The following is a 25,008-nucleotide window of genomic DNA, read 5'->3' as shown; positions in this document are numbered from 1 at the left end:
CAAAAAAGATACAAGAGGGACATTCAAACTCATAGATCAAATAAACTGAAAACACCATAGCTAAAAAGGAAAACAGACAAGAAACAAATAATAGTACACAAGACACGACATCGAAAGGTAAAGACTAAGCCACACGAACCCTATCAAGAACTAGGAGTGATCTCATGTGCTGCGGAGAGCTAAACAGGTCCTGCTGTATATGTGGCACCCGTTGTGTAGTAAAAAGTTCAACAAATTTGGAAGATTATTTTTTAATTTTACAACCTATCAAAGATTGGTCCAATGTTGCCCATTGATTTAAAAAAAAAATAAGATCCAGAAAATGCTGTCTTCTATCATTCGATGCAATTGAAACTTGTATTTTAGTCTTTAACAGTAATTATTAAATGGATGTATTGGAATAAACATATCAATGTTTAGCAAATATAGAAGTAGATATAGGAAGATGTGGTATGGGTGCTAATGAGACAACTTTCCACCTAAAAAACAATTCTTAAAAATATTATAATATAGCTCAAGGTACGTCCTTCAACACGAAGTCTTGGCTCACACCGAACAGCAAGCTATAAAGGGCCCATCAATTACTAAAGTAAAGCATTCAAACGGGAAACCGACGGTCTTATCTATATCAACAGGTTTTTTATAGCGTTCCTTATTTCTAATTTTTACTTACTATTAGCACAATTGCTACCATTCCAATAGTTTCTGTTTCCACAAATGCATAAATTCTTTATGCATGTCAAACTTGTCCCACATTCCATGTCTGTTTTGCAAGGCTGATTTCTTTCAACCCCTAAGAAAGTAGTAAATCAATTAAAATATCAAGTTTTTTCTAACATTGCAGTTAAACAATCGGTACTGAGTTCAGATCAGTCAGAATTTGCCCACACTTCCACAACACTTTAGATCACCTAAGATCACCGCCTGTTTTTTATGGGATTCGTTTCGTTAAGTATATATACAGTGTTTCTGTCTGTCGTTGTGTTTCGTGTTTTGTCTTTGTGCTTTAAGTCTCTTTTCGAATTATCAATTACTTTCCCCGATATATCTCCGTCTCTGGGTTAACAATTCCCTGCTTTTCATGCATCCCCTATCATACAGTTCAAAAGCATAACTTCAAAACAAGTTCCAATTTCAGAAAATATTGATACTGTCAGACGGGTATAATTGTACAAATGGAAATATAAAAACAGTCCACATATGTTCGTATAACTGTCAAACAAAAAATAAAACGATTTTTTTAGCAAAGATAACATGAAATGAGAATCACGAAATAGGACACTATCATAAGCACATGTTGGGTCATACTAAATAGCTTAAGACACTTTAACTTGTCCATTTATTTCACAGTAGATTACACAAAATGAAGACAATTTTCAACAGTTTTCGAAACGCAACATAGACGGAACAACAAGAATTCATCCAAAACTGAAGGTAATATGGAAGGAAAAGCAGCTGCTACTCGACAGGTGACAAACGACTGCTAGAGCAAAACAAAATATGAAGCTGAAGAAGAGAATTTTGTTTTTGATTCTTTTGAAATTAAGAAAAAATAAAAAAAAAATAGAAATGAAAAATAACTCGTTTATGAAATGATTATCGACAGAACAAAACAAATGTTTTGCATGCGTACGTACCCGGTATAACAATTATGGTTTTTATCAAACGAAATCACAGGTTTGAACGTTGTTTTCAATTAAGACTTGTTTAATATATAATTTACTTCAATTAAAGTGTATTCTTTTCGTTATATTTTACTTGCCTTTCTCATACATTTCTTAGTTTCAAACTGAAAGTGGGTTTGACAAATTTATCATGTAATTAAAAAAAAAGTAATTCATAATGCTGTCAAAATTACATAATCTTTGTTGAAAAATGATATTTGGCACCACTTTTGGGAATTTTGGGTTCTCAATCCTTTTATTTGGCCTTTTATATGTTAAGTCTGGTATATTTGATAATCATCATTTTAGAATCAAAGACTGTAAGAGGAAATATCTTAATCTTAGCACTGTAGTATGTTATAATAGAAACAAGAATGTGTCCAAAGTACACGGATCATTTTCTATTTTCACTGGACCATGAAAATGGGATGAAATGTCTTATTTTGCATTAAAATTAGAAAGATCATATCATAGGGAACATGTTTACTAAGTTAAAAAATGATTGGACTTTTATTTCATCAAAAACTACCTCGACCAAACACTTTAACCTGAAGTGTAACGAACGGACGGACGAATGGACGAACAGACGAACGGACGGACGGAAGGAAGGAGGCACAGACCAGAAAACATAATGCTCATAAAAGAGGGACGAAAGATACCAAAGGGACAGTCAAATTCGTAAATCTAAAATAAACTGACAACGCCATGGCTAAAAATGAAAAAGACAAACAGAAAAACAATAGTACACATGACACAACATAGAAAACTAAAGAATAAACAACACGAACCCCACCAACAACTAGGGGTGATATAAATGGGGCATACAAACCTTTTAAAAGAAAACAGGTTAATAAGTTGTTATTTTGTATGTATATTACACTCACTTTGTGTGCAATTCTTTGTAGAATTATTGAAATAAAAATCATCTGTACACACACACTTTGATACAGTATTGCTACACACCGCATTCGGATCACTGCATTGATTCACTGATTGTGTGTCTGTGCTGCAAGCAGTACCTGTCTGTATTTCTAAAATGTACAAAAATTCATTAAAGCTAAATGGCCTAGGTTTTTTTTCATATACATGCAGTTCCAGCCACATTAAGTGTACCAGTGGCGCTAAAGTTACGACGGGTTAAATAAGGGCAACAGTAGTGTTCCGCTGTTCAAATTGATAAATCGATAGCAAAAAAAAACAAATCCGGGTTAAAAACTCAAACTGAGGAATACGTATTAAAGATAAGAGAACTACGACACAACAGAGACACAACACCGAAATGTAACCCACACAGGAACGAACTATAATGTAACAATGGCCCTTTTTATGACTTGGTACAGGGCATGTTATGAAAAAATGGTGGGTTGAAAAGACTAAATGCAATTGACCAATAATGTATATGTCCTACATTTTTTAGTCCAAGTTATGGAAAAAAAACCACTTTATATTGTTTATGAGTGCAAGTATGTTACGTCAGGTTTAGGGTTAAGGCCTTTGTTAGTCTTGTATTATTTTAATTTTAGTTTCTTGTGTACAATTCGGAAATTAGTATGGCGTTCATTATCACTGAACTATTATATATTTGTTTAGGGGCCAGCTGAAGGACGCCTCCGGGTGCGTGAATTTCACGCTACATTGAAGACCTGTAAAATTCTGTCTGTATGTGAAGAAACACATAAAAAAGGTTGTTAGACTAAACACATATGGTTACATTAAAGTGTGAAAAATTAGATTATTGAATATTAATGTTGAAATGATTTTTTTTACAATAAGGCCGTCAGTTTTCTCGTTTGAATTGTTTTACATTGTCTTATCGGGGTCTTTTATAGCTGACTATGAGGTATGGGTTTTGATCATTGTTGAAGGCCGTACGGCGACCTATAGTTGTTAATGCTTGCGTCATTTTGGTCTTTTGTGTATAGTTGTCTCATTGGCATTCATACCAAATCTTTTTTTTATATATAAAATACAGCACTCCCAGAAAATTAACAAGAGTGAACATTCTGAAATGTCTCTCCTTCTTTACTAATCATTAATACTATGTTGATAATCCTAAGTATAAAGTTTATTACAACTTTCACATTTACTTTACATGATCACAGAAGTGGAGGTCAAGATCATTTAAATCAAACAATAAATACGTGTGCACTCTACAGTCAATCAATACACTAAATATAGATAACCTAAAGTTTAAAGCTTCTAGGAAACAGAATTAACCAAGAAAACTAATCATTGACCAACGAACTATGAAAATGAGGTGAAGGTCAGATAAATAATGTCAGGCAGACATGAACAGCTAACATTTTTTTTCTATACAACAAATACAGTTAGTCTATAGTATATAGGATAAAACCAAAGCAGAAACGTTCACACTGTGCAATGAACCGTGAAAATAAGTTCATGGTGAAATATAACCTGCGAGACTGACATGTCTATCATAGAATATTTTCATACATCAAATATAGTTAACCAATTGGATATAGTATTCGAAAGAGAAAAAATCTTCTAAAACTAAACGTTGACCACTACACAATGAGAATGAGGTCAAGTGTAGTGGTCAAAAGCCAGTTGACCATGTACACCTTGCAATCATTCCGTACACCAAAAATACCAGATATAGTAGACCTATTGTAAACAGTAGGAGAAAAACAGATCAAAACACAAAAAAAACTTAACTTTAACCACTGAACCGTAATGTTGAGGTCAAGGTCAGTGGACACCTGCCACATAGACATGTTCACCTTACAGTCTTTCCATTCACCGATTATACTAGACATTTTGCTAATAGTATCTGCGTTATTGTTCACTGATTCATGATATGAGGTCGAGGTCAAGTAAAAACTGTATGAGGGGCATTGGGATCTTGCAGTAACACTAACAGTACCAATTTTCCTGAACCAGATGCGTATTTCGACAATACATGTCTCTTCATGATGCTCGTGACCAAAATATTTGAAATCCAAAGCTTATGTAAAAGTTGAAGAGCTATAATCCAAAAGGTCCAAAAAGTAAAGCTAAATCCGTAGAAGAAATCAGAGCTTTGCATAATACATTCCTCACATTTTTAATCATTTCTAACACTAACACCGAAGTACTGGCTACTGGGCTGGTGATGCCATCGGGGACTAACAGTCCACCAGCAGAGGCATCGACCCAGTGGTAGTAATTACATTAATGGTACCAATTTTCCTCACCAGATGCGCATTTCGACAAAACATGTCTCTTCAGTTATACTATTACTCATAATAAGAGAGAAATTAAAATAACAGAAAATCAACTTTTTGTTCAAATAATCACTGAACCATGACATTGAAGAAGATGACAATGGACAAGTGAGATACTGAAACTTTGTAGCATGAGGCATCTATATACAAAGTATGAAGCATATAGGTCCTTCACCTTCTAAAATATAAAGATTTTAAGTAGATAGCTAACGCCGTCGCTGTCGTCGCTCAATCAGTATCCCTATGTAGAGCTTTCTCTGACAAAAGTCGCAAGCTCGACACAAAGAAGAGTTCCTTACCAAATGGTAAAATCAAATGTTCAACACATGAAACTAATGAATACCATTTTTCATATGTATTTCTGGCTTAGTATGAGATTGTACTTTTGCAGTAAATGGTATTTTAACAGGTTTTGTAGCTAGTTAAACCTCTCACCTGTATGCCAGTCGCATACAATTCCATTATGACAACAATGTGTTCGCACATCTTTTTCAAAGGTTAAAACAACATAACATACAATCAGTGCATTACACTAAAAATAGCATATATTGTTTTTCAGAGCCGTTCCAACATCTTATTTGCAGACCTTGTGTGTGTGACATATGTAGAAAAAAGAAAAAAGACAAAAGATAGCACATTAGACACGACATAGAAAACTTTGCTAAGTGATTGCAAAATAAAATTATATGTACCAGAAAATGCGTTCTTCTTCCACCCGATGTAATTCAAACTTGTCTTTTAGTTTTTAACAATACTTATTGAATTATATATTGTAATGAACTTTTTAAGGTGTAACAAATATAGAAAATATAGATTTTTCTGTCCTTGTGTATCGTTTTTCCCTCTGTGTTTCTGTTCGGTATATCAGTTATGTAATTGTGAGATCTCTGTCTCTGTGTAAACAATTTTCAGCTTTTCATGCATCCACCATCATAGAGTTCAAAAACATAATTACGAAGCAAGTTCCAATGTCAGAACATATTGATACTGTCAGACGGTACTAATTGTACAAATGGAAATATAAAAAAGTCCACATATATTCGTATAAATGCCAAACAGAAAATAAATCAAAGAGTTTATTAAGAAAGATAACATGAAATAAGACCCATGAATTAAGACACTATCATTACAATATGTGGGTTCATAATAAATAGCTTACGACACTTAAACTTGTCCATTTATTTCACAGAAAATTGTCAGAAAAACAAGACAAGTTCCAAACCACATACAAATACAAACAACAATATACGAAACACAACATGGACAAATTTAGACTGAACAATAAAAATTCAACCAAAACTGAAGGTATTCTGTAAGAGAAAGCAGTTGCTACTCCACATGGGAAAAACGATTGCTAGAGAAAAACAAAATAGAAAGCGGAAGGAGACAAAAAAATCAAATTCTTTCGAAATTAGGAAAACATATTTTGAGATGACAAAATTTCTTCTAAGTCATCAATGAAAATATATGAAATATATAATCCAGAAAATTTTGTCTGCAGCCATTCGATGCTATTGAAACTTTTTTTGTCTTTAACAATAAATTTTACATTATATATTGTAATGAACTTATTTCAGTGGAAAAAATATAGAAAGGATTTTTAAACCGTTCCTTATTTCTAATTTTTACTTACTATTAGCACAATTGCTACCATTCCAATATTTACTGCTTCCACAAGTGCATGAATTGCTTATGCATTTCAAACCTGTCTGACATTCCAAGTCTCTTTTGCAAGGCTGATTTCTCTCGACCTCTACCATAAAAACATTAGAATATATTCAACTTAAAAGAATGCAGTAAAACACAATCCAATAATATATTATGTTTTACGAAGAGTCGAGTAATACAATCGGTACTGCGATCCGTCAAGTTAGAATTTGCCCACACCTCCAGAACACCTAAGATCACCGCCGATTTTTGTTGGGTTTGTTTTGTATAGTTTCTATACAATGTTTTCCGAACTAGCCTGTCGTTGTGATTCTTTTTTGCCCTTGTGGTTTGAGTGTTTTTTTAACGGAATATCAGTTAATGTCGTTGTGATATCTCTGTGTAAACAATATCCTGCTTTGAATGCATCACATATCATACAGTTTAAATGCATAATGAAAAAGCAAGTCCCATTTCAGAAAATATTCAGACTGTCAGACGAGCATAATTCAACAAATGAGAGTTTAAAAACAGTCCACATGTTTTCGTATAAAATTTAAATAAAAATTAAAACGATAGGTTTATTAACAACGATAACATAAAATGAGACCCAAGAATTAAGACACTATCATAAGCAAATGTGGGGTTTTCATAAATAGCTTAAGACACTCAATTGGTCCATTTATTTCAAATAGTACCAGGATTATAATTTTATACGCCAGACGCGCGTTTCGTCTACATAAGACTCATCAGTGACGCTCATATCAAAATAGTTAAAAAAGCCAAATAAATACAAAGTTGAAGAGCATTGAGTACCCAAAATTCCAAAAAGTTGTGCCAAATACGGCTAAGGTAATCTACTCCTGGGGTAAGAAAATCCTTAGTTTTTCGAAAAATTCAAAGTTTTTTAAACAGAAAATTTATAAAAATGACCATATAATTGATATTCATGTCAACACCGAAGTGCTGACTACTGGGCTGGTGATACCCTCGGGGACGAAACGTCCACCAGCGGTGGCATCGACCCAGTGGTGTAAATAGTTATCAAAAGTACCAGGATTATAATTTTAAACGCCAGACGCGCGTTTCGTCTACATAAGACTCATCAGTGACGCTCATATCAAAATAGTTAAAAAAGCCAAATAAATACAAAGTTGAAGAGCATTGAGGACCCAAAATTCCAAAAAGTTGTGCCAAATACGGCTAAGGTAATCTACTCCTGGGGTAAGAAAATCCTTAGTTTTTCGAAAAATTCAAAGTTTTTTAAACAGAAAATTTATAAAAATGACCATATAATTGATATTCATGTCAACACCGAAGTGCTGACTACTGGGCTGGTGATACCCTCGGGGACGAAACGTCCACCAGCAGTGGCATCGACCCAGTGGTGTAAATAGTTATCAAAAGTACCAGGATTATAATTTTATACGCCAGACGCGCGTTTCGTCTACATAAGACTCATCAGTGACGCTCATATCAAAATAGTTAAAAAAGCCAAATAAATACCAAGTTGAAGAGCATTGAGGACCCAAAATTCCAAAAAGTTGTGCCAAATACGGCTAAGGTAATCTACTCCTGGGGTAGAAAATCCTTAGTTTTTCGAAAAATTCAAAGTTTTTTAAAAACAAATCAAAGTGATGATCACAAAAGAAGACAAATCCCAAACCCATGACAAGCAATGAAAAAAAAACCCACAAATACACACAACAGTATACGGAACACAACATAGAGAAAGGAGTAGGGGCTATAATGGCCTAAAATGGCCCCAGATTTACAAGATAATAAAAATTCGAACAGAGCAGATTTTTCTCCATAAATTATTAGAACATGAGTCAATGATTTAAAAAAAATGTTTTTATCCAACAAAAAAATGTTCAATGACGTCACAATGGTAGGTGCAAATGACGTCATAATTGGGAAAATAAGCAAAAATACAGAAATTTGGATGGTTTTTCCAAATTTTGACCACCGCACCATGCTTGCACCAATTAGAAATTTTAACATTTTGACAAGTTCATACATATCAAACTTTGGATAAAATATTTTTTTGGTGCAAGGTTGGTGCGATAGTTTATTTTATATTTTTCATAGCCAATCGGAGTAATAAAAAGCTGAAATATGCCGTTCAAATTGGACATATTCATCTGACAAAGTTTAGTGTATACATTCTTATGCCTATAGGAACTTTCTTTTTTTTTTGGTTATGAATGTAACATGTATTCCTAATATTATTTCCATAAGTATATCTAGGTAAATGTCTTTAAAAAATTCGAAAGCAATAAACTACATGTGTAAGGGAGTCAATAACAACTTTGAGAACATATTTTTTTATTCTAAAATTTTAGATAGACTAATATATAACAACATCTGTACATTTCTTATGTTTCTGCTTATTATCAATTCAAAATCTGGTGTTTGAATGGGGCAATCTTCTCTTTCTGGTATTAGGGTCGGATCCATGATTTACGTTAGGAAAAAGGGGGGGGGGGGCGAAATTTAAAAGATTATTTTGCTTAAATTCACACAATTGGCAAGAAACACGAAATTTATTTGAAAATGAAACTACCTTTATTCCAATTGCATGTGTCTTTGTTGGTAATGAAGATAGAGAAAAAGTTCTAGAAAATTTGATGGCAAGAGAACAGAAACGGCATATGGTAGACTTTCCATATATCCCTACATACATGCATAATATATATATGGTTATTTGACCTTCCCATGCATAGAAACTAGTGCCTGAAGTCTGTAAGCAACTGACATGTCTGTTACCCTTTAAAGGTTATGTTTTGAATAACTTTATAATCATGTGTAAAAATAAAGTGTAATTTAAAAAATGGACCCAGTTTTGTTGTTATGTCCCATTTGTGGTCATTATGTTTTCTGGACTGTGGTCCATTTGTCTGTTCATCCGATCGTCCTTGTGTCCCAATTCAGGTTTAAGTTTTCGGTCAAGGCTGTTTAATCTGACATCAGACTCAGACTTCTTTTGAACTAAGTTTTACTGTGCGTATTGCTGTGCGTTTGATTTTTTACTTCTTTGGCTAGAGGTAAAGGGAGAGGGGGTTTAAGATCTTAAAATAACATGTGTTAGCCGCCTGTCCCAATTCAGGATTATCTGGCCTTTGTTAGTCTTGTGATTTGGGCATCCACGTACTAAGGTCACATTCTTGTTTTAAACTATTTTGATGTATATAAAATAAATATTGTCATGATATTAATCACAGACCAAGTCATACGACACTAATATTAGTGAAGGCTAAAGATAAACTAGTAAACTTAACAAGAACTGCAATAAAACAAATAATATATATTATGAATATAGATTTATTTTTTTTAAATACAGATTTATTTGAGATAGTAGCATGTACCAGTTTTTTAATGCTATAAAATGATATGGTTATAATTATGGACGTCTGAAATAGATAATAAAAATAAGATGAATTTCGAAAAGTCAACCCTTACGACCTTCTACATATGTATAGAGGGGTGGGGTTGGGGTTTACTTCATACTTAATTGATAGGGGTGCTGCTTTTTTGTTACCTCACCCTGTTTTACATTTTCAAAATATTACCCTTTCATATATTGCGTAGGAAAAAAATTTCCTTTTCCCATATCAATTTGGTTTCATGTTGTTTTATGTAAAAGAGGAATACTTCAGTGTGAAAAGAAAAATATAAGTTGAAAAAGACAAAGCGGGAACACCAAACAAGTTGACAGTAAAAGAAGTTATGGGAACTTTAGTGTCCTTATCATATATATCTTATAGTTTTCTTAACTTTTTACTTATTTCAAGCTTAAAAAGGTGTACTATTCCAGAGGCACATCCTATCACCTTTTAAATAAAAGTCCCCCCCCCTTTTCAACCCCAACCCCTACCTGAAACATAACTACTGTAATGGAAATACACGGACATTTAAAAACACCCTTTAATGCAAGTGTCTGGATCTATTTATTTTAGATAATTGATTTTAAGATTTCTTAGCGCTAAATATGTTTTCTTGTCTTTATATTATTCTTCTTGTCGCTAATAAGTGAGACTCCACCCAGCACTAGATGCACAATTTGTATATATCAGCAATTCCCGGTGTTTTGTTTTGTTTGTTGATGTATCAATATTGCTTTTCCCCTTAACATTTACTTTGGAGTTTTACAATTTGCATCTTAAATTGCCTGTCTGTTGCAATATATTTGAAATTAAATCTTGTAAAATAGAAAAAATATTGCATTTGCCATGGGTACAGATGTGTTGCTAGGGAGAAACAACAGTGAATTTGACAAAAATATGCATTTAATGATGTAATATTTAAATAGTGTACAAGTGTAAAGTTTGCTACATGCTTAAAACAGGTTTAATTTCAAATATAGATATATTAAAGCTGTATAATAATCATATTTGATGAGTTTAACTCCGCCATTATATTGGTTGCTAGGCAACAGAATAAACGAGCTAGACCCAAAATTCAATTATTTTCAGAAGGTCTATGGTATAGACTTACAACATGACAAATTAAATGAAATTTGGGGGTGGGGCCAAAAATGGCCCTTATAGCCCCTTCTCCTTTAGATAAAAAACCAAGAATTCAACCAAAACTGAAGGTATTCAGGAAGGGAAAGCAGATTCTGTTCAACTTGTGACAAAGCAGAGCAAATTAGAAAGCTGAAGTAGAGAATAAGAAATTAATTCTTTTGAAATTAAAAAAAAACACCTTTGGATTAATCCTAAGTCATCAATAAAAAAGGGAAGACATAAACATAAACTAAACAGCTCGATAATATGACTGTTTTGGTATCCTGGAAAATATTGTGTGTGCTATATTTAGAGCCTTTTACCAAGACATTTGTTTGCATGCACACGTATAAAATTTGCGATTTTTATCAAACGTAATCATAGGTTTGAATGTTGATTTCAATTTAGACTTGTTTTATATATGTGACAGAAGAGAGCTGAAATACATTTTTCATGTTTTACTTTAACTGATTTGTATATCTTGCCATTATTTGATCAAAGGAATATTATGCTAGGTTCAAAAAGGTACAAAAGGTAATTTCTACAGTTTTCGGAACAACTGATACATTATGATTTATGAAATTGGTTTTTTACTGAAATTTAACATGTGAAAAACAAATTGATAGACTTAATTTATTATGCTGTCAAATTCCATTATCAATGTTTGGCACCATATAAGCCTATTACATTTGTAAACTATCATTTTAGGATCAAAGACAGATATTTTAAGCTCAGATGCCTAAATTGTAAGAGTAAATATTTCAAACTTAGCGCAGTAGTATAAACAAAATCTCTTAAAAGAAAATAGGTCAATAATTTTGTAGGCTTTATGTAAATTGCACTCACTTCTAGTACAATTCCTTGATGAATTATTGGAATAAAAACCATCTGAGCATATACACCTAGATACAGTATTAATTTGTCTACACACTGCATTAGAATCACTGCATTGATTCTCTGATTGAATATCTTTATTGCAAGTAGTTCCTGTCTGTATTTCTAAAATATATAAACATTCATAAACGATACTTGGTTTACAATTTACGTCAAAAACATGAGGTTCCTTCGCATAAAGTGAACCAGAGGCGCTAATGTTACAACGGTTTAAAAGACGAAATGAAAAGGATATGTATTAAAGAATACTGTATATATCCTACAGTTTCAAAGAAATATTTTGTTGAGGATTTTTGAATATTAGTAAGGTATTTTGTGAATGAATATTAATGTTGAAATGAAGTAAAATACGGTTCTGCAGTATAAAATTAACAATTGAATAAATACAGATTTTTCATACTTGTACCTATTAACTTCAATTTAACTCACACATGTACCTTAGGAATACTTCATGATTGGCCTTTAATCAAAAATCCATTAAGTTTTTTCCAAGTAGATAGTATTCCATTTAAGCAAGTCAGATCTGTCGGGAGTTGTTATATCATAACAAGGGTTTCCGCTGGGGAAAAATAATAATTGTGGCGATAAAAATTCGTCATTTGCGAAATAATTAAAAGAAAGAAATATAAATAGCGATTTATTTTTCTCCATCTTGTTTATTAATATTTTTTCGATTTTCTCGGACTTTACCCGATCAGACAATACACAATATTCACCTTGACCTCATTAGGATTTGGACAGAAAATCAATAATCAGCTGATTGCATTTATAGCTATCGACAACAAAGGACTAATTAATAAAGGTGTTGATTGAATTGTTTGACAAAATGATATAGTCAACTGGCTTCCGCTAAATGTCACAAACTGCGACGCACGTGAAAAGCAAACTTTTGACGTCTCCTCTCCTGTTAAATAAAGTTTAGAAAAGAAAGCTGTTGGTGTGACGAAAATGTTTAAAAGCATGAAAATTCTCCGATTTAAAACTTTAATTATTCTTTGACTTTAATATACATGTAGGTAATTGATAAGTGAGACTACTTTAAAGTCGTTTAAGTGACACACGTGTTTCAAGCACAGTTTTACGTCTCAACTTTTTCATTTACGATGGTCAAGATAAGAAAACTATCGTTATGAAAAAATCTATCAAAGAGGTTGGAACAACCCCTCGAATGAGAGTAACCCTTCAATGTAATGACTACACATGAAATGAGGAATCAATTTCATGTGATATGTTGTAAAAACCACGTCTTAGTACAAAAGAGCACATCAGTATTTTTCTTTTCAAGAAAATTTCCTTACGAACCACACTGGTATTATATGATCAAAATATGTCCATTATTTTTTTATATTCCAGGCCCGCTCATTTAGAAAAGTTGTTTAAAATACAATGAATATTTTTCCCTTTTAAGATAAAAAAAAATATCTGTTGTTTTAAAGTAAATGTTTAGTGTGTTTTTTATTAAAGTGTAGACTCTAAAATAAGTTTGAGAGGATAACCAAACACAATGGGGCAAAAGCATCTAATGAAAAGGAGGGGATAGAAAAAAGGTAAATTTTAAACGAAAAATGTATTTATGTTACTGCTTGGCGAAAAAAAATAAAGTGGCGAAAAATATATTGTTTTTGCGAAAGAGGTGGCGAAAAATATATTGTTTTTGCGAAAGAGGTGGCAAAAAATATGTTGTTTCTGCGAAAGAGATGGCGAAAAAATAATTGACCCAGGGGAAACCCTGATCAAAACTAACCTTGCTGTATGTCAGTCGTTACTGATTTCGCCAACACTCCGCGCACCATGATAAACCGTTACTATTATTTTTGTCAGAGATTTAATTACACATTGCATTTACTTTTTCAACATGCAACATGAATTTTATTCATTTGGTACATAAAGTATTTACATAAAATAATACAATAAAATATTTAGTTTTTTGCATTGTTACCAAATGTAAGTTATGCACATGTAAAAAAAATATGATCAGTTTCTCAGTCTAGAGGATCCTAATGGCGGGTTTCTATATTACAGTTATAATTGTATGCAATAAAAGTATGATGCTTTACACAAAGTAGATGTTTGGTTTTTTTTTTTTGCAGTTTAAAAATGGAATATCTCATTTGTATTTTCTTTAAAAAAGAATTCTTATTAAAAATATTCTCCTCAAACGTCTGTAAATTTAAATTTTGATTCCCTCTTAATCTCCAAATAGTTGTTTTGTATTTTTCTAGTGGCACCTGCACTATGGAAATGTTGTTTGACTTTGAAATTCATTATCTTTTTTTATTTTTCCATCTATCCCTTTTCCTCCCCTTTTTCATAACTGTTATTTGTATTGCTGGTCAGTGGTCATAAAGCTATGAAATGATTCTATTGATCAACCACGATGTACTGCCAACATGTTCAATTCGTGTATCAGTTAAACACGTGCATTTGTTTACAAAACCAACTATCATCAAAACTCATCAACATTGGAACATTTGTAAAGAAATACTTCTTCTGCGGTTTTGGAATATTAAGAAGTAGCATAAAAAGCTGAACCTGATTTTTTTATAATATTTAGTTGCTTTTATTATCCTTCCTTAATGACGAAATGAGGTCAAGGTCATACAAACCAACCAAGAAATACGTGTACACCTTACAATCATTCAATACACTGAATATAGATGACCTGTTGCTTAAAGTTTCTATACAATAACACGGACATAACCAATTACCTAAACATTGATCAATGAACCATAGAATGAGGTCAAAGGCTGATGAATCATGCCAAGTAGACATGCACAATCCTGGTATACAACAAATACAATTAAGCTATTGCTTATAGTGTAAGAAAACAGACCAAAAATACATAAAAATTAACACTGAGCATTGAGTCGTGAAAATTAAGTCAAGGTCAAATAAAACCTGCAACACTGACATGTACATCTTAAAATATTTCTATACACCAAAGATAGTTTACCTATTGCATACAGTATAAGACTCAAAACTTTAAGATTGACCATTAAACTATGAAAATGAGGTCAAGTTCAGATGCCACCAGCCAGTTGGCCATGTACAACTTACACTCAGTAAATACACCAAACAAAGTAGACGTAATGATTACCGTATGACAAAAATATATCTAAAAAGATACAAGAGGGACATTCAAACTCATAGATCAAATAAACTGACAACACCATGGCTAAAAAGGAAAACAGACAATAAACAAATAATAGTACACAAGACACGACATAGAAAGGTAAAGACTAAGCCACACGAACCCTTTCAATAACTAGGAGTGATCTTATGTGCTGCGGAAAGCTAAACAGGTCCTGATGTATATGTGGCACCCGTTGTGTTGTTAAACAGTTCAACAAATTTGGAAGATTTTTTTTTATTTTACGACCTATAAAAGATTGGTCCAATGTTGCCCATTGATTAAAAAATATATATATAAGATCCAGAAAATGCTGTCTGCTGCCATTCGATGCAATTGAAACTTGTATTTTAGTCTTTAACAGTAATTATTAAATGGATGTATTGGAATGAACATATCAATGTCTAGCAAATATAGAAGTAGATATAGGAAGATGTGGTATGGGTGCTAATGAGACAACTTTCCACCTAAAAAACAATTCTTAAAAATATTATAATATAGTTCAAGGTACGTCCTTCAACACAAAGTCTTGACTCACACCGAACAGCAAGCTATAAAGGGCCAATCAATTACTAAAGTATTCAAACGGGAAACCGACGGTCTTATCTATATCAACAGGTTTTTTTATAGCGTTCCTTATTTCTAATTTATACTTACTATTAGCACAATTGCTACCATTCCAATAGTTTCGGTTTCCACAAATGCATAAATTCTTTATGCATGTCAAACCTGTCCCACATTCGACGTCTGTTTTGCAAGGCTGATTTCTTTCAACCCCTAAGAAAGTAGTAAATCAATTAAAATATCAAGTTTTTTCTAACATTGCAGTTAAACAATCGGTACTGCGCTCAGATCAGTCAGAATTTGCCCACACTTCCAAAACACCTTTGATCACCTAAGATCACCGCCTGGTTTTTTTATGGGATTCGTTTCGTATAGTTTCTATACAGTGTTTCTGTCTGTCGTTGTGTTTCGTGTTTTGTCTTTGTGCTTTAAGTCTCTTTTCGAATTATCAATTACTCTCGCCGTGTTATCTCTTTCTCTGGGTTAACAATTCCCTGCTTTTCATTCATCCCCTATCATACAGTTCAAAAGAATAATTACGAAGCAAGTTCCAATTTCAGAAAATATAAATAATGTCAGACGGGCAAGATTATACACATGGGATTATAAAAACAGTTAATATGAAATGAGAATCACGAATTAGGACACTATCATAAGCACATGTTGGGTCATACAAAATAGCTTAAGACACTTTAACTTGTCCATTTATTTCACAGTAGATTACACAAAAAAAAGACAATTTCCAAACCTATGACAATGAATGAATGACACAAACAAGTACACACAAAAGTCTACGAAACACAATAGACAGGTTTAGACTGAACAACAAGAATTCAACTAAAACTGAAGGTCTTCTGTAAGAGAAACCAGTTACTGCTCCACATGCCAAAAAAACGATTGCTAGAATAAAACAAAATAGTAAGCTGAAGAAGAGAATTTTGCTTTTGATTCTTTTGAAATTAAGAAAAAATAAAAAGTAGAAATGAAAAAAACTGTTTCATGAAATGATTATCGACAGAACAAAATAAATGTTGTGCATGCGTACGTACGTATCCGGTATAACAAGTTTGGTTTTTCATCAAACGAAATCACAGGTTTGAACGTTGTTTTCAATTTAGACTTGTTAATATATAATTCACTTTAATTAAAGTGCATTCTTTTATTTGCCTTTCTCATACATTTCTTAGTTTCAAACTGAAAGTGGTTTGACAAATTGATCATGTAATAAAAAAGACTTAATTAATGATGCTGTCAAAATTCCATTATCTTTGTTGAATAATAATATTTGGCACCACTTTTGGAAATTTTAGGTTCTCCATCCTCTTGTTTGGACTTTTAAATGTTAATTCTGGTACATTCGATAACTGTCGTTTTAGGATCAGAGACTGTAAGAGGAAATATTTTAATCTTAGCACTGTAGTATGTTATAAAAGAAACAAGAATGTGTCCCAAGTACACGGATGCCCAATCTGCACTATCATTTTCTATGTTCTGTGGACCATGAAAATGGGATTAAATCTCTAATTTTGCATTAAAATTAGAAAGATCATATCATAGGGAACATGTTTACTAAGTTTCAAATTGATTGGACTTCGACAAAAACTACCTTGACCAAAAACTTTAATCTGAAGTGGGACGAACGGACGGGCGGACGGACGAACAGACGGAAAAACGGACGGACGGACGAACGAATAGAAGGTTGCACAGACTAGAAAACATAACGCCCATAAATGGGGCATCAAAACCTATTAAAATAAAACAGGTTAATAAGTTGTTATTTTGTATGTATTGTATTACACTCACTTTGTGTGCAATTCTTTGTAGAATTATTGAAATAAAAATCATCTGTACACACACACTTTGATACAGTATTGCTACACACCGCATATGGATCACTGCATTGATTCACTGATCGTGTGTCTGTGTTGCAAGCAGTACCTGTCTGTATTTCTAAAATGTACAAAAATTCATTAAAGATAAATGGCCTAGTTTTGTTTCAAATACATGCAGTTTCAGACACATAAAATGTACCAATGACGCTAAAGTTACAACGGGTTAAACAAAAAGGCAACAGTAGTATTCCACTTAAGTTTATAACAACTATCACATTTACTTTACATGATCACAGAAGTGGAGGTCTAGATCATATAAATCAAACAATAAATACGTATGTTCTCTACAATCATTCAATACACTAAATACAGTTAACCTACAGTTTAAAGTTTCTAGGAAACAGAATTAACCAAGAAATCTACTCATTGACCAACGAACTATGAAAATGAAGTCAAGGTCAGATGAATCATGTCAGGCAGACATGTACAGCTCACATTTTTTTCTAAACAACAAATACAGTTAATCTATAGTATATAATATAAGACCAAAGCACAAAAAAATACACTGTGCAATGAACCGTGAAATGAGTTCAAGGTCAAATATAACATGACAGACTAACATTTCAATCATAGAATATTTCCATACATCAAATATAGTTAACCTATTGGATATAGTATAAGAAAGAGAAAAAAACTCTAAAACTAAACTTTGACCACTACACAATGAGAATGAGGTCAGGTTGATATGCCACCAGCCAGTTGGCCATGTACACCTTGCAATCATTCCGTAACCAAATATACCAGATATAGTAGACCTATTGCAAACAGTAGAAGAAAAACAGATCAAAACACAAAAAAAACTTAACTATAACCACCGAACCGTTAGATTGAGGTCAAGGTCAGTGGACACCTGCCAGTTGGACATGTTCACCTTACAGCCTTTCAATTTACCGAGTATACTAGACATTTTGCTAATAGTATCTGGGTTATTGTTCACTGATTCATGGTATAAGTTCGAGGTCAAGTAAAAACACTATGACGGGCATGGGGATCTTGCAATAACATTAACGGTACCAATTTTCCTGCAACAGATGCGCATTCCGTTAATACATGTCTCTTCAATGATGATCGTGGCCAAAATATTTGAAATCCAAAGCTTATATAAAAGTTGAAGGGCTATAATACAAAAAGTCCACAAAATTTAAGATAAATCCGTGGAAGGAATCAGAGCTTTGCATACGGGAGATTAATTCCTTATTTTTTAGTTATTTCTAACATCATGAATAACACAAAAAAAATCCGTATTTTCATGCCAGTTCCGAAGAACTGGCTTCTGGGCTGGTGATGCAATCGGGGACAAACAGTCCACCAGCAGAGGCATCGACCCAGTGGTAGTAATAACATTAATGATACCAATTTTCTTCACCAGATGTGCATTTCGACAATACATGTCTCTTCAGTTATACTATTACTCATAATGATAGAGAAATTAACCGAACATAAAATCAACTTTTTATTCAAATAATCACTGAAACATGACAATGAAGTCGATGACAATGGACAAGTGACATACTGAAACTTTGTAGCATGAGGCATCTATATACAAAGTATGAAGCCTGTAGGTCCTCCACCTTCTAAAATATAAAGATTTTAAGTAGATAGCTAACGCCGTCGCCGCCGCCGCTCAATCACTGTCCCTATTAAGAGCTTTCTCTGACAAAAGTCGCAAGCTCGACAAAAAGTGCCTCACCAAATGGTAAAATCCAATTTTCAGCACATGAAACTAATGAATAACATTTTTAATACGTATTTCTGGCTTTGTATGAAAATGTCAGTGTGTAGTAAATGGCTTTTAACAGGTTTTGTAGCTGGGTAAACCTCTCACCTATTTGACAGTCGCATACAATTCCTTTATGACAACAACGTGTTCGCACATCAATTTAAACTCTTTTTCAAAGTTTATAAAACATAACATACAATCATTGCATTACACTATAAATAGCATATATTGTTTTTCAGAGCCGTTTCCAACATCGTATTTGCAGACCTTGTGTGTGTGTGACATATGTAGAAAAAAGAAAAAAATCAAATAATAGCACATACCACGCGACATAGAAAACGTAGGACTGAGCAACACGAACCCACTCAAAAACTAGGAATGATATCATGCGCTCGATAAGGTAAACAGATCCTGGTCCACATGTGGCACCCGTCGATTCGCTCAACAAAAGTTCAACAGATTCTGGAAGATCCTTATTTTCAGGACTTATAAAAGATTAATCCAATGTTGCTAAATGATTGAAAAAAAATATATAAGATCCAGAAAAATGCTGTCTTCTTCCACTCGATGCAATTCAAACTTGTATTTTAGTCTTTAACAGTAATTATTGAATAATATATTGTAAAGAACTTTTTAAGGTGATACAAATATAGAAAGGCTTTTTTCTGTCCTTATGTATCGTTTTTTCCCCTCTGGGTTTCTGTTCGGAATATCAGTTAATGTCGTTATGAGATCTCTATACTAGTCTGTCGTTGTGGTTCGTTTGTTTCCTCTGTAATTTAAGTTTCTGTTCGGAATATCAATTAAAGTCGCTGTGTTATCGCTACCTCTTTGTAACAATTTACAGCTTTTCGTGCATCCACAATCATACAATTCAATAGCATAATTACAAAGAAAGTTCCAATTTCAGAAAATATTAATACTGTCAGACGGGAATAATTGTACAAATGGAAATATAAAACCAGTCCGCATACGTTCGTATAAATGCCAAACAGAAAATAAATTCAAGAGTTTATTAGAAAAGATAACATGAAATGAGACCCACGAATTAAGACACTATCATACGCATATGTGGGGTCATAACAAATAGCTTAAGACACTTAAACTTGTCTATGTATTTCACAGTAAAATTGAGAATGGAAATGGGGAATGTGTCAAAGAGACAACAACCCGACCAAAATAAAAAAACACAACAGCAGAAGGTCACCAACAGGTCTTCAATGTAGCGAGAAATTCCCGCACCCGGAGGCGTCCTTCAGCTGGCCCCTAAACAAATATATACTAGTTCAGTGATAATGAACGCCATACTAATTTCCAAATTGTACACAAGAAACTAAAATTTAAATAATACAAGACTAACAAAGGCCAGAGGCTCCTGACTTGGGACAGGCGCAAAAATGCGGCGGGGTTAAACATGTTTGTGAGATCTCAACCCTCCCCCTATACCTCTAACCAGTGTAGAAAAGTAAAAGCATAACAATACGCACATTAAAATTCAGTTCAAGAGAAGTCCGAGTCTGATGTCAGAAGATGTAACCAAAGAAAATAAACAAAATGACAATAATACATAAATAACAACAGACTACTAGCAGTTAACTGACATGCCAGCTCCAGACTTCAATTAAACTGACTGAAAGATTATGATTTCATCATATGAACATCAGGCACAATCCTTCCCGTAAGGGGTTTAGTATCATACCATCATAACATATATGAGAAGAACATAACCCGTGTCATGCCAACAACTGTTTTTAGAATAAATGTGTTTAGTTCCGACGCAAAGACCTTATCAGTGACTCAATATTAACGCCAAAATATGCAATCTTTAATGACTTGACAACAGTATCGTAATTATATCCCTTCTTAATAAGTCTATTCAAAGGTTTTGTAAGTTTATGAGGTGAATACTGACACCTTTGTGCTTTATAAAGAATATTTCCATAAAAAATTGGATGTGAAATACCTGAACGTATAAAAAGTCTGCATGTTGAGCTATATTTACGAATGATGTCTTTATACCGATGATAAAATTTAGTAAATGTTTTGACTAGTTTGTGATATCGAAAACCCTGGTGTAATAATTTTTCAGTAATACATAAATTTCTCTCGTTAAAATCTAAAACATTGTTACATACACGAGCGAATCGTACAAGTTGAGATATATAAACACCGTAAGATGGTGACAAGGGAACGTCACCATCTAAAAACGGATAATTAACGATAGGAAATGAAAAATCATCCCTTTTATCATAAATTTTAGTATTCAGCTTTCCGTTAGTGATATAGATATCAAGATCGAGGAAAGGGCAGTGGTCATTGTTAGTATTAGCTTTATTTAAAGTGAGTTCACCAGGATAAATTTCATTAATATACATACTGAAGTCGTCATTATTGAGAGCCAAAATATCATCCAAATATCTAAAAGTATTATTAAATTTGTTTATCAGATGTTGTTTTGATGGGTCTTTGCTTATTTTTGTCATAAATTGTAACTCGTAACAATACAAAAAGAGGTCCGCAATAAGTGGTGCACAGTTAGTCCCCGTTGGAATTCCGATAATCTGACGATATACGGAATCCCCAAAGCGAACAAAAATGTTATCTAGTAAAAATTCAAGGGCATATATAGTATCAAAGCATGTCCAATTAACATAGTTTTTTTGTTTATTGCTACTAAAAAATGACCTAAAAGAGTTTGAACATATATATTCACATTCTGATTTTTTGAATGCCCATTTAATTAGATGTGTGAATTTTTTCTTAATGAGAATGTGAGGCAATGTGGTATACAGGGTAGAAAAATCAAAACTTTGAACAGATTCAAAATCACCAATATAAGCATGCAATTTATCAAGTACTTCCAACGAGTTCTTGACACTCCAAAAGTAATTTATTCCACTATTTTCGAAGGCCTTATTTGAACAATTTATTATAAGGTTTTTAATTGTACCAAGTGTGCTGGTAAGAATAATAGACAATTTAGTAGTTGAACAATGGCTTGAAGACGAAATAAATCTATATTTGTAAGGGTTTTTGTGTAGCTTCGGAAGCCAATACATAGTTGGAACTTTCATTGTATTTGGCTCTGCTTGTAAAGCGGTGGCTAAAAGTTTATGTTTGTTACAGATTTCGTTTTCTGAAAATGGAGTCAGTTGGAATGTTGGTGAATTGGTGATTTCCTTTTTCAGAACCTCGATGTAAAATTTACGTCAAACAATAATAATATTATTAGCAGCTTTATCGGCCGGGACAAAAACAAATTCCTTGGCTAGTTCTTTTAGTTTATGTTTGATACGAGAAATAGGTTTATTGTGGTTATTGTTAATAGTAAAATGTTCTTTAAAATGTTGAATACGTATATCAACTATCTTCATTACTGAATTAAAAAAAGAGTCCAAAGATTTTTTGTCAGCTTTTTCCCGTTTTATCCATTTCATACAGTAAGTAAGGAGTGAGTCGTGGATGATATTACGACACTCATTCCAATTAATAATTGACGGGGGCCGATATTTAGGTCCTTTACTGAGAAATGATTTTAACTCTCGGTCTTGAACGATGTTAAGATCTCCTGTTATAACATGGGAAATTGGTCCATAAATATATTCGGAATTACTGCAATTACATGAAGTAGGTGTATTTTCACTGATATTAACATCTTTACACAATTGACTATAATTAAACACAAATTTCCGGGTAGATTTCTTGTAAATATAACAAATAAGAGGTAGCTCAGTATTGTCAAAATATCCAGGAATTTGTTCTTTAACAGAATGGTCGTTAAATATACCGGCAATATTTACAAAATCAAAGCCTTTGTTGACATACTTAATTTTAATAAAATGTTTTTTATGATCTTCAGGGCGATCAATTTTGGGAAATAATTTAGAATAACAATATGCCATAATAATTTGAACAATTTCATACTTAGGACTGCTATATGAAATTGTGTTGCAATCCTCCAAAATTTTATTTAACTTATTAACCGGAAACGAACAGAGTTTTGTTAACAGATAATGTCTGCCGTTGTTTTTTGAAATAGAAATAAGGTCCGAAATATTGGTATGATTGGCCCGAAATTTTCTTTGATTGCGATTTGTTCTACAACCGTGAGAACGGTTTTTACGAACAGTTTTAGAAACAATATCCAAAATGTTAACGGAATTGGTTCTAGATATATTACCAATTCCCATGATATTATCATTTAGACCGAGAGGGTAAACTGTCTGTAATTTTTTAATCCAATTTAATTCAATTATTTTCCGTGATCGTACAAACTTTGAATGCGATTCACCAGGCTGCTTATTTACTATCCCATGATATTATTAGTAGATTATCAGAAAAAGAAAACAAGTTCCAAACCTATGACAATGAATGAAAAACACAAACAAATACACACAACAGTATACGAAACACAATATAGACAAGTTTAGACTGAACAACAAGAATTCAACCAAAACTGAAGGTATTCTGTAAGAGAAAGCAGTTGCTACTCCACATGAGAAAAAAACGATTGCTAGAGCAAAACAAAACAGGAAGCTGAAGGAGAGAAAAAAAATCTTTCGATATTAAGAAAAAATATTTTGAGATGTCAAAATTATTCCTTACTCATCAATGAAAATAAATGATATACATGATCCAGAAAATGATGTCTGCTGCCATTGAATGCAATTGAAATTTGTCTTTTATTCTATGACAGTAATTATTAAATTATATAGTGTAATGAACTTATTAAGTTGTAGCAAATATAGAAAGGTTTTTAAACCGTTCATTGTTCCTAATTTTACTTACTATTAGCACAATTGCTACCATTCCAATATGTACTGCTTCCACAAGTGCAGGATTTGCTTATGCATGTCAAACCTGTCTGACATTCCACATTTATTTTACATGGCTGATTTCCTCCGATCCCTACAATTAAATCAGTAGAACATATTCAACTTATATCAGAATGCAGTAAAACATAATCAATCAAAATTTAAGTTTTTGTGAACATTCCAGCAAAAGAATGATACTATAATCAGACAAGTCGGAATTTGCCCACACTTCCAGAACACCTAAGATCACCGCCGGTTTTTTGTGGTGTTCGTTTTGTTTAGTTTCTATACAGTGTTTTCCGGACTAGTCTGTCGTTGTGGTTCGTTTGTTTCCTCTGTGATTTAAGTTTCTGTTCGGAATATCAGTTAAAATTGTAGTGTTATCGCTAGCTCTTTGTAACAATTTGCAGCTTTTCGTGCATCCACAATCATACAATTCAATAGCATGATTACAAAGCAGGGTCAATTTCAGAAAATATCAATACTGTCAGACGGGCATACTTGTACAAATGGAAAAATAAAACCAGTCCGCATATGTTCGTGTAAATGTCAAACAGAAAATAAATCCAAGAGTTTATTAGAAAAGATAACATGAAATGAGACCCACGAATTAAGACACTATCGTACGCACATGTGGGGTCATAATAAATAGCTTAAGACACTTAAACTTGTCTATTTATTTTACAGTAGATAATCAGAAAATGAAGACAAGTTCCAAACCTATGACAATGAATGAAAAACACAAACAAATACACACAACAGTATACGAAACACAATATAGACAAGTTTAGACTGAACAACAAGAATTCAACCAAAACTGAAGGTATTCTGTATGAGAAAGCAGTTGCTACTCCACATGAGAAAAAACGATTGCTAGAGAAAAACAAAACAGGAAGCTGAAGGCGGGAAAAAAATCTTTCGATATTAAGAAAAAATATTTTGAGATGTCAA

At 32.9% G+C, this 25,008-nt stretch overlaps 1 protein-coding gene across 1 annotated transcript in view; it reads right to left on the bottom strand.

The window, feature by feature from the left end:
* LOC134688175 (receptor-type tyrosine-protein phosphatase eta-like) overlaps positions 1-25,008 on the bottom strand; it is a 138,796-nt gene that overhangs the window by 102,602 nt on the left and 11,186 nt on the right. The window contains exon 4 of the mRNA XM_063548646.1: positions 24,032-24,151. Coding sequence (XP_063404716.1) covers positions 24,032-24,151 — 120 coding nt within the window. The remainder of the gene's footprint in view (positions 1-24,031; positions 24,152-25,008) is intronic.

Source organism: Mytilus trossulus, chromosome 10 (assembly GCF_036588685.1).
Source record: "Mytilus trossulus isolate FHL-02 chromosome 10, PNRI_Mtr1.1.1.hap1, whole genome shotgun sequence".
NCBI classification, from domain to species: Eukaryota; Metazoa; Mollusca; class Bivalvia; order Mytilida; family Mytilidae; genus Mytilus; species Mytilus trossulus.
Note: the sequence above shows the minus strand (reverse complement) of the source record. Positions and strands in the feature narration are given on the sequence as shown.